The sequence below is a fragment of the Gavialis gangeticus genome, unplaced genomic scaffold (genome assembly GCF_001723915.1).
Source record: "Gavialis gangeticus isolate Ggan-Ray unplaced genomic scaffold, GavGan_comp1, whole genome shotgun sequence".
NCBI classification, from domain to species: domain Eukaryota; kingdom Metazoa; phylum Chordata; order Crocodylia; family Gavialidae; genus Gavialis; species Gavialis gangeticus.
In genome coordinates this window covers 210,525,839-210,535,752 of record NW_017729032.1, presented here as the reverse complement: position 1 = coordinate 210,535,752, position 9,914 = coordinate 210,525,839, and the positions used below count along the sequence as shown (strand labels likewise).

Sequence of the window (9,914 nt, the reverse complement as noted above, 5' to 3'; positions counted from 1 at the left end):
CTCCAACCACATCCCCTGCCCCACCCCACCCTCCTTCCCCATTGCTGTGCATCTGCCTGGCCCACATCTGCCTCCCTCCCTGCCACTGTTCTGGGGGGCGTCAGGGCCAGGTGGCACGGGGGCACCACCACTGTGATCCCACCTTCACCCTCAGGCAGGGAGGCATAGGGAAGCTCTTCTGCTTGGGCAGCCAGAGCATGTTTGCTGCTGCCACAAAATTCCCTGGCATCGGCTCAAACTTGGGCTCGTGAAGCCCGGGCTGCACAGCTAATCGCTGCCTGCCCTCTCAGCGGCACATGCACAGTTACCCAAAAGTGTTATAGGCAGACAGACTAAGCCTTTTATTATATTAGATACATACACATACACATATCTGTGTGTGTGTGTATATTTGTATAGCTAGATATCTAACATACACATACATAATTAAAAGAGGCTCCCAAAAAGCAATTTCCTATAAACATAGTAGAAATAGACTAGAGGCAAGGTTGCCTGTTAATATAAAGATGCTTTGAAAAATATATATATAAACCCGCATCAAAACAGTATTACAAATATTTGATTTGGACTTTTCATAAGCAATGGGCATGCCTCCAACAACTTCAGTCTAAGATCAACCAAAACTTATAAGCTAAGCTTGCTTCTTTCTAAGATCTAAGGAAGTGCATTGGGTACCTGAACGCTTATCACTTCTCCCAGCTATAAAGTTGTTCCAACAAAAAATATTAGTACACACATTTTAAAACTTAGTGCCTGGATCTGCATGAGATGCTACCTGCGCAGTAGTTGATACTACTGCGCAGTAGTGTTGTGTGGCCAAAAGCATGATGCGACACTACTGAGCAGTAGTATTAGGCTACAGTGCAGCAACATTACAAAAAAGACATTCGTCAGCACTGCTGTGCAGTAACTTGGGTTACTATACAGTCATTTAGTACTTGTTTATGCAAGTACTAAATGACTGCACAGTAACAACTGCATAGTCAGCATCTCATGTAGATGCACATGGTTTTAACCTGGGAAGACAGTCCAAAACAGAGAAGTTCCGAAGTGTTCTAAAGCATATCAGCAGAATAGAGAGGGATTTTATTTTATTTTATTTTGTTTCTGGATTCTATATGATTACCTGAATTAACTTTTATAAACCCTACGTCCCTTCATTTTTCTCTCTCCTACCCAACTTGTCTTTTAGCAGTGCTTCCTCTTTTTTCCTCCCTTTTCCTTACCCTTTACATTCTAATCACTGCTTCCTTTTTAGAAGCTCTGTTTCTTGAGGTCCCGTCATAGAACCTGATGAAGCAAACCACTGTTACAAAGGCTTATGCATCTCTGATTTAGTTAGTCTATAAGGTGAAAGTCTACGCTGCCTTCAGCAAAGTAAGTTAACAGCATACAGCCATCCAACCAAATATTGTTAGACAAATAGGCCTAGGGGCATTATCTGTCATACATCAGGTTACTGACATCTTAATATAAAGTTTTCTCCAGACTACAAGGTCAAAAGATCCTTTCACGCAAATATATATATATAAGCTATTCAGGCCTCAATGCTTTTTCTTAGCTCATTTACTCTAGAGTAGAATACGAAAGTTATTTTTCCCCAAGCCTCAGCAACACCAGTCTTACTAGTGAAGTACAGAGCAAAGTCTTCCTCATGAACATGCATGAAACCAAACTCCCATTTACTGTAAACCATACTAATGATTGAACCAGGCATGAAAGAACTAGCAAATTGTTTGATGCCAATGTGAAGAGAGGTCCACTGAACCCTTGAAAGATTCAAGTTTTTTCCTTTCATGCCTGTATAGTATTCAGTTTCCAAAGCAGCCTACCATACGCTGATCTGCAATGCAAATCAACAGCAGACAGCCTGTTAGCTATTGAAGAAAATAAGACTCCTCCCAGGAAAGTCAAAGAAGAGTTATTCAGATAGCTAGAACAAAGTACCTAAAAGCAGTAGAGTGTTTAGCTTCAGAGAAGAAACATCTTGTTACAATTCTTTTATCAGGTTTACAGATGGTGAAGTTATGTAATTTTAACATTAGGTAATGAGAAGTCCTCTTAATCAGAGAAATGAATTCCTTGTATAAAATCATGGATATTTCTTTTGAACTCTGGATATGTTTAATGATGCTGCATCCTCTGCTCTTGGAGTTATTGCCAGTAACAGAAATGCAAATATCAACCTTCTCTTTACCAGAAAAGTATATTTTAGGAGACTGAAAAAAGAAATCACTAAGTACTGATGACTTTTACTATAGCTTTGAAAACTCTTATTATAAAGTTCATTTTAAAAATGGGATAATGATACTGAGCCAGTTCTTTTTATAAGGTGCTGCTAAATATGTTGTATAAGGATTGTTATTATTTTTTAAAGTCTTATCATTTTAAGTATTAATACATTTTTCTAAACAATTTAAGGATTATTTTTCAACAATAAGCAAGGAACTTATAGATGGGCTTGCTCATCACCGCATTACGGATGACCAGTGCATTCCATTATAATTTTCTGTTTTCATTTGCTTATAATTTTACAACACTAACCTGACTGAAAGTTTCTAGGCCAGGTGGAAAATTTTCACCATAGCAGTTTAGCTATTCCTGACAATATATCTAAAGAAAGTAACGTTTTCTTGTGTTCTGAAAGGAAAGATCATTATTAGTATTTGAGAAACTCCAGGACACCTTTGGCAGGGAGTAGGGCTTTAGTATCAAGGATGATCCTTTGCTATCCCAGTCTTCTTCTTTCATATGTCTGACTTGGAGCAACAATTATATGTCCAGTTGAAGGTTAGTTAACCAGTCTAATGCTCTTTTGGAAGAGAATGTATCTCTGCAACATTGTTGTCAAATTTGGAGGGAGGGCAGGGTGTTGTTATGGGGTCCATAGTTTGATCAGGGTTGCCACAGTGAAAAAATATCCCAGTAAAAAATCTGATCAGATTACTCAAATTATTATTGTGCTCTGGAAGGAATAAAATCCAAACAAACAAAAAAAACCCCAACTTCCCCCAAAGACTCCATTTTGTATGGGCATGTCTTCAAAGACTGCTTGCAGAAGGCTGAACAGGACTGTCCCTGCAACTGTGTATCTGGGCTACTGTAGCGAATTGTCAGGAAAGTCACTGGAAGTGAGAGAAGGGACCCTGTCTCTCTACTGCAGAGATAGGAAACCTTTTCCAGACGCAGAATGGAATGACCCACCCCAAGTCAGAGGTAGGACCCAGCTGCTGCCACCACTTCTCCCCCAAGCAGCAACAGGGAGAGCACCCACAACCATCATTAGTCTCCACGGCAGCATGGAGAAAGTACAGCTAAAGTCAGTTCCTGCCTGCCCCCCTCCCCAAATGCTGCTAAAGCCCCTCATCTATCAGTCAGATCCAATGGTTCTGCAGGCTGAATCCAGCCCACAGGCTATAGGTTTCTAACCCCTGCTCTACTGTTATTAATGCTCCCTGGGTTGGACGCTCCCAGATTTTAATTTAGAGGGTACAAGAGCTGACCTTAGGAATGGGAGGCTGTATTGGGACAAGGAGGCATGCAGAAGCGGGGAATTAGAAATTGAGACCAGAGGCTGACTGAAGGAAAGGAATCAAGGAACACCACTGGGATCAGGAACCAGTTGGGAAGAGCAAAGAAAGTTGCAGGGGGTTGGACAGATTTGATGGGAAGGCAGAGTAAACGAAAACTGTAATTGTTTGGGCAGAGAGACTTGGAAGCCAATAGAGAGGCAGTGACTGGAGAAAAAACTTCAGGGAAGATGACTGGTATTGGAAGCCAGTGAAGACAGATAACATGGAGAGGGACAAGGAGGAGTATAACTGAAGGCTGGGGAAAAGAGATAACTAGGATTGGCTGAGCTAGAAGATTGGAATTTGACATGACAAACTTCAGAATTGGAAAATGGGGGTGGCTGGATGAGGGTATGGAAGGGACTGCAATGAGAAACAGGGGTGGAACAAGAGCTTAGACTGGATCAGAGACTAGTTAGAGAAGACAGACTAGAAGGGGTCAGAGTCGGACAGAATGAGTATCAGGGCCCATGTTCGTGAGAGGGCACCTCCTCCAGAATATTCAGTGGAATCCAAGATAGTTAACATTCATCATCATCAAATATTTATGAGGCCCACTGTTAATACATGTTGACTCATGCCCCTCTAAGACAGGGCCAAATACAGGATGACATCTACTATTGCTTTGCTATCTGTTTCTCTATTATCTCAAGTGGCAGTGGTCTGTGTGGGAGACCTAATGGCTCCAACCCTGCTAATCAAATGTGTGTGCGCTAATGTATTGCTAGTTTTGGAGATGAACCAGATTATGTATTGAACAACACTGCTGTCTGTATGATCTGTGCTTCATTTGTTGTGGAACTTTCAAAGGGGCTGAGTATGTGGGAAAGGACTGTAGGAAAAGAAAGGCTGGTTCCCTGATTAATGTAGTCTTATTCTGCCCCTGCCAGAGCTGTATATAAGCCACTTAAACCACATTTTTCACTGATGTCATTTATGGTGCTTCTAAGCTTCATCCCCAGCATGCCTGGCTTGAAAATTCCTTGGTGGATGCCCCACTCATCCACTCCTGCAAAGTGTATCTCTAGTTTTGGAGTATGTGTGGGAGTGGGTAGACAGAGCATACTTGAGACATGCCACCACAGTGGCGTAGACATGATCATGTGTGTTGTCTTTTTCTGGGTATCTGACTGTGGATTCTAGGATTTGGCTTGCAGAAAAATTGAATAAACAACAAATGTGAAACCTAACAACACGCTCCATGGTTATTGAAACACACCTTAAGAAAGCTATTAAAATCCATGGCTGCTACACAAAATGTATAACAAAATGTAACACCAAATGCTGTCATGAATAGCATGTGGGTACAGCTAACAACTACTATACTCCAGAATGAACTCTTCCAGAAAAATGGTAAAGGACAGAAAAATCCTCTCACCAGTGAGAGAACACTGTTAGGAGAACAAACAATCCATCTCTGATCTCACAGTCCTCACTCTCAAGTAAAACCTGCACAATACCTTCAAAAGATGATCCTCGGAATACTAACATAATTTTAGTGGACACTAAAAACCTTAGATTTAGAGGGAGACATGGTTTTATGACTCATCACTCTGACAACCTCTCTGTGCTTCAAAGCTAACAACTCCCTTCCATTCTGAATGCTCTTTTATGTAATTAGGTTTGTCTATTTTAATTGTTTTTACTTGTCTGTAACTATTTCTCATAACTTTGCTCCACAGTTCACTGCCCTCTTCCCATTTTAAGGAAGCATCTTTATACATTTGCAAAATTGGATTAAACAAAATTAAGTATTCTTCATGGTGTTTAGCTTAGGCAGTGTTGGTTTATTTTCCAGATTAGAGAAAGGGCATTTTGTTAATCAAAGTTTGAGTAATATCTCTCCCAAGCATACAGTTGGTCCAGTAAAAGAAAATAGTAAGCAAATCTTGCTTCACGTATACTGACTGGACCATCACAGCTCTAATACCACTACAGTTCTACTACAAAGGAAGCCCGTGAAGAAATTAACATTCTTTCTTCAGAGCAAGATATGAAACATGCAGTAAATAAGGCCTGAGGCCACATATTGAGCAATGACAATTAAACAAAATACTGAATAACTACTCATTAATTGAAGACCTTCCATGCTGAACCACACTGGAATGGCTGGCTACCAGGCACATGCAAAGTTAGTAGCAGAACAGAGAAAAGTATGTCATGTGATACTTCGTCCTCTGCTTTAGTTTTAAAACCGTCCTTCTTCTTTCCCGTGTAAATAAATAGGTACCAACTCAATGACTCTGTGATTAACTGAACTGATAATAAGGGATCTGAACTAGGCCTGTGTGAAGTGGCAAGTATTCACTTCGGATTTGGATTCAGTCAATTTGGAGGGGCAATAATTCGATCTGGAGATTTGAATCACTGTCCTGATTCAATTTGGCCAAATCGAATCCAAAGATTCAGCACTGCTTCAGAGATTTGGCCATAAACTAAGTAACCAGCAGTCCTCACCATGCTGGACACAGCTGCCTCCAGCTAGTAAGTCTGTTCTGGTGGGTGGAGGGAAGGGGCATGGTGGCACGGGATAAGGGTACAGCAGCCCTGGGAGCGGGGGCTATGCCCTGCTGCCACTTGCTCCCTTCTACCTGGAGTGAACCGTGCCTGCATTGCACCCCGCTCTTGCCCTGGCTCGGCAAGCGGCAGCAGGGCATAGCCCGCCACTTGCCCAGCCAGGGGAATGGAGCATGGGATGCAGGCGCTGCCTCTGCTTGCCCAGCCAGGGTGGGGGGTGCAGGATATGGGCGCAGCAACACTGGGAGCAGAGACTATGCCCTGCTGCTGCTTGTCCCCTCATGCCTGGAGTGAGCTGTGCCTGCCTGGTGCCCCCACCCCCCCACTCTGGCTGGGCAAGTGGCAGTCGGGCATAGTCCCCACTCCCAGCACTATTGCACCCACATCCTGTGCCCCCCCATCTCGCTCCCTGAGTCCTGCACCCCCTTGCCTCAGCTGGGCAGCTTGCCCCGGCCCCAGCCCCAGCTCCAATCCCTCCCTCGGTGTGGGGGCATTGATCAGCCCTCCAACACACCCCTTCCCTCCCTGCTCCACCCACCACAACAGACTTACCAGCTGAAGGAAGCTGTGTCCAGTGTGGTTAGGACTGCTGCCTGTTTAGTCTATAGCCGAATTTCTGAAGCTGCTCCAAATCTTTTCTGAATCAATTTGGAGATTTCCGATCCTATTTGGATTCAGATATTTGGCTGCTGAATTGGGCCGAATCTCCTCCAAATCAAATTGGCTACCGAAGCTTCGCACAGCCCTAATTTATACATTGATACAAGAGAACACCATTCTGTTATATTTTAGGATACCTGATCTCCTATATTCCAGGTGGTCCACATTATGTGTTTTCCAGTGTCAAACAAAGTTTCTACCTGGTGGGCCTGTGGGTGGTTGGCAGGGGGGAGTAGCACTGGCAGGTCTGGGGGTGGGGTTGCCAGGTTCATGGAATGGGGGCTGGCAGTGAAGGGGCTAAAAATACCCTAGTCATGGTTGGGGTGGGTGGGAATATCACAGCCCTGGGGCTGGGGTGAGAGCCTGGGCTTTCCCAGCATCATAGCTGTGCTGTGAATACACGCAGCCATTCAGGAGATTAGGTTAAGCCTTTCCTAGATTGGGTTAACCCTTTCTTGTAGACTGAGGAGCAGTGGCTAAGTTGTCTTGCTGTGTTTCTGTGAGAGGCGAGTTCAAGCCTTGTTCCAAAAGCTGCCCCTACTTGACTCAATTATATCTGAGTATCAGGTCATTCAGGCAGAGGAGTCAAAATTGATTTGACATCATGCAAGGCACATTACTTCCTTTTGTACCACTGACTAGCAAACCTGGCATACTTTAACCATGCTAGGCTCAGACCTCTGTTCTTTCCCTATATCATTGCAGGGGAACATTTGTATGTATATTAATCATCCTTTTGGAAATTTGAAATCACATATCATCTATCTGATGTTTGTTTTAATGTTAACTCCTTAAAAGCACCAACATCTCCCTGAAAAGACTAACTGAAAAAAAGTGTAGAGAGTTTAGCTCCTGTATCTATTTACTGTTTAATGAAGAATAGCAGAAAGAAGATAAAAGTCATATTTTTAAACACTCATTGCATTTGCCTAAATATAGAAAGTAGCTTACTCAAAATCCTGGAAATTAAGTCATACTGAAGACAGACAATGACCAATCAATGTTAGGCAAACATACCCATCAGCCACTGAATCTCCTTAGCAAAAACAGAGGATGACATTTCCATGCACCTGAATCTTAACAAGCACCAAAAGCATCCTCCTATATAGCCTGTTCCTGCTGGGTTAACTCATGGTGCGCAAACATAACCTGCAGAAACTCCCAATGGAGTCAATACAATCTCAAGACAAAGTGTGGTACAATATGCTATGCATATATGATAATTATGCATGCAGTCATTAAAAAAGCATTTGTTTTAATTGTCCTATGATTCATTTTCTAATCACTAGTGAAGATATGTGCATGTGGACTCATGTACTGATAACAACCTACTTGTTTAGGGTTTAACTCACACTATTCACATTACCTTTTACAGTGACATGTACACTCTGGCTGGTGGACAGCTGAGGTTGAACCAAAACATTGCATGTATATTCCCCTTCATCCACTTCCTTCTGCACATTTGATAGTTTCAGCGTTCCATTATTTTCAAACGCTACTTGGCGGTGGTTAAAAGGAAGCAATTTAGAATTCTTGTACCATTTGATGGAGTAATATGGGTAGCCAATCACACGACAATGAATGTAGGTATCCCGTCCCGCTATTGCTGTGATGTTTTTCATTGGTCGAATGCTTGCTGGCCCTATAAAGGTACGAAGACACTCTTGAAAATAATTTAATGGCACATTTGCTAGGAAAAATATTCCTTTTTTTCTGAATATACAAATGTTAACAACATTTACAGATGTACCCTGTATAACATTTCTTCTTAACACTTGATAGCTTTACTTTTAAGAGCCAGTTAAGAAAGCTGCTTAGTCTTTACATGCTCTAGTTTTTCTCACCTTACACCATACATGACTAGGACAGTGGTATGTTTGTAGCATTTAATAATTGTCTGATAAAATCTTTACTACATTACTAATTAAAGGCTGAGGAATGATTACATAATTTCAAATACTAAAATTTATGCTAAGCTGGAATCCTGTTACACATGAGAACACCAACAAAGTTAGCATTTATTTTGACACAGATAAATTATAGTATCATGAGGATGGATATTATGCCATGTAGAATTACAAATGCAAGCTAAAGTACTGTAAATATGAATAATGATGATGTATGTTGGACAAGTAAAAGAGCAGAGGAAGATGAGGAACACATGCATAGCAAAAACTAAAAGAGGAAAACATATATCTAAATTGCTAAGTATAAGAAGATAGATTGTATAGAAACAAGGCAAAAGAGAGCTTCCAACTTCTAACCATACCATAAAGTTTCTAGGTAGGTTTGGGGTAGGGAGGAAGATGGAGAGAAAAAAGAAACCAGTAAGTTAGTTTTGGCATTCCAAGACTCAGCTCAATGCATGCAACAATCTTCTTCTCCACTACAATGAGTTATGTGTGTTTTTTTTGAGGAGCTGATTTGACAAGCACCTCTTACGTTTATTCGAGCCTGGTACAGGACGACTCCAGCAGAGTTGTTAGCCGTACAGCGATAAACTCCGCCGTCTCGGACCTGAGTGTTAGAGATATTCAGGTAGCTGACCACATTCCCCTCAGAGGTGATAATCTGGCTGATACGATGACTGCCATCTTTGATTATGGGATCTTCATCTAGAGTCCAGGTGATTGTAGGTAGAGGGGTCCCCTTCACATTGCACATAAGGGAGACAGGTTCTCCTGGGCTCACCACCTTCTCGCTGAAGGCAGAAATGATCTTAGGTGTTCCATCTGTAAAGGAAAAGGAAAGCAAGAGAATAATAGGCAGGCACAACAAACCTTCTTTCTACCTTTAATGAGCACATAAAACAAGAGATTGAAAGGAATAAAAACCCTCAGGCTTCAGGACATGAGACAAACTCTAATTAATGAGGATAAGGAAGAAACTTTCCTTGTGGACAGGTTCTGTACCAAATGCTTACTGTTGAGTTCATACTGTGCCTTCTGAATCATATGATAATGGCCTCTGCTGCAGAGGGGAAGGATGGACCACTGTCTTCTACAGTAGTAAGTCCCATGTCCCTGGGAAAAGGCAATCCAGCCATTTTCAACTGATAGCCAAGGGGTGCGGCTCCATGTGTCATTAAGTTGACATGATAGACTCTCATGCTGTTTGCACAAGAGTTTATTACGGTGCCTTAATGGGACGTGTAGATCTACGGTC

The 9,914-nt window shown here is 42.1% G+C and overlaps 1 protein-coding gene across 1 annotated transcript in view; it reads right to left on the bottom strand.

Moving 5' to 3' along the window:
- The window catches only part of DSCAM (DS cell adhesion molecule), a 737,680-nt gene that overhangs the window by 318,498 nt on the left and 409,268 nt on the right, over positions 1–9,914 (bottom strand). Inside the window, exons 7-8 of the mRNA XM_019523886.1 lie at positions 9,185–9,481; positions 8,116–8,391 (exon numbers count right to left, since the gene is read on the bottom strand). Coding sequence (XP_019379431.1) covers positions 8,116–8,391; positions 9,185–9,481 — 573 coding nt within the window. The remainder of the gene's footprint in view (positions 1–8,115; positions 8,392–9,184; positions 9,482–9,914) is intronic.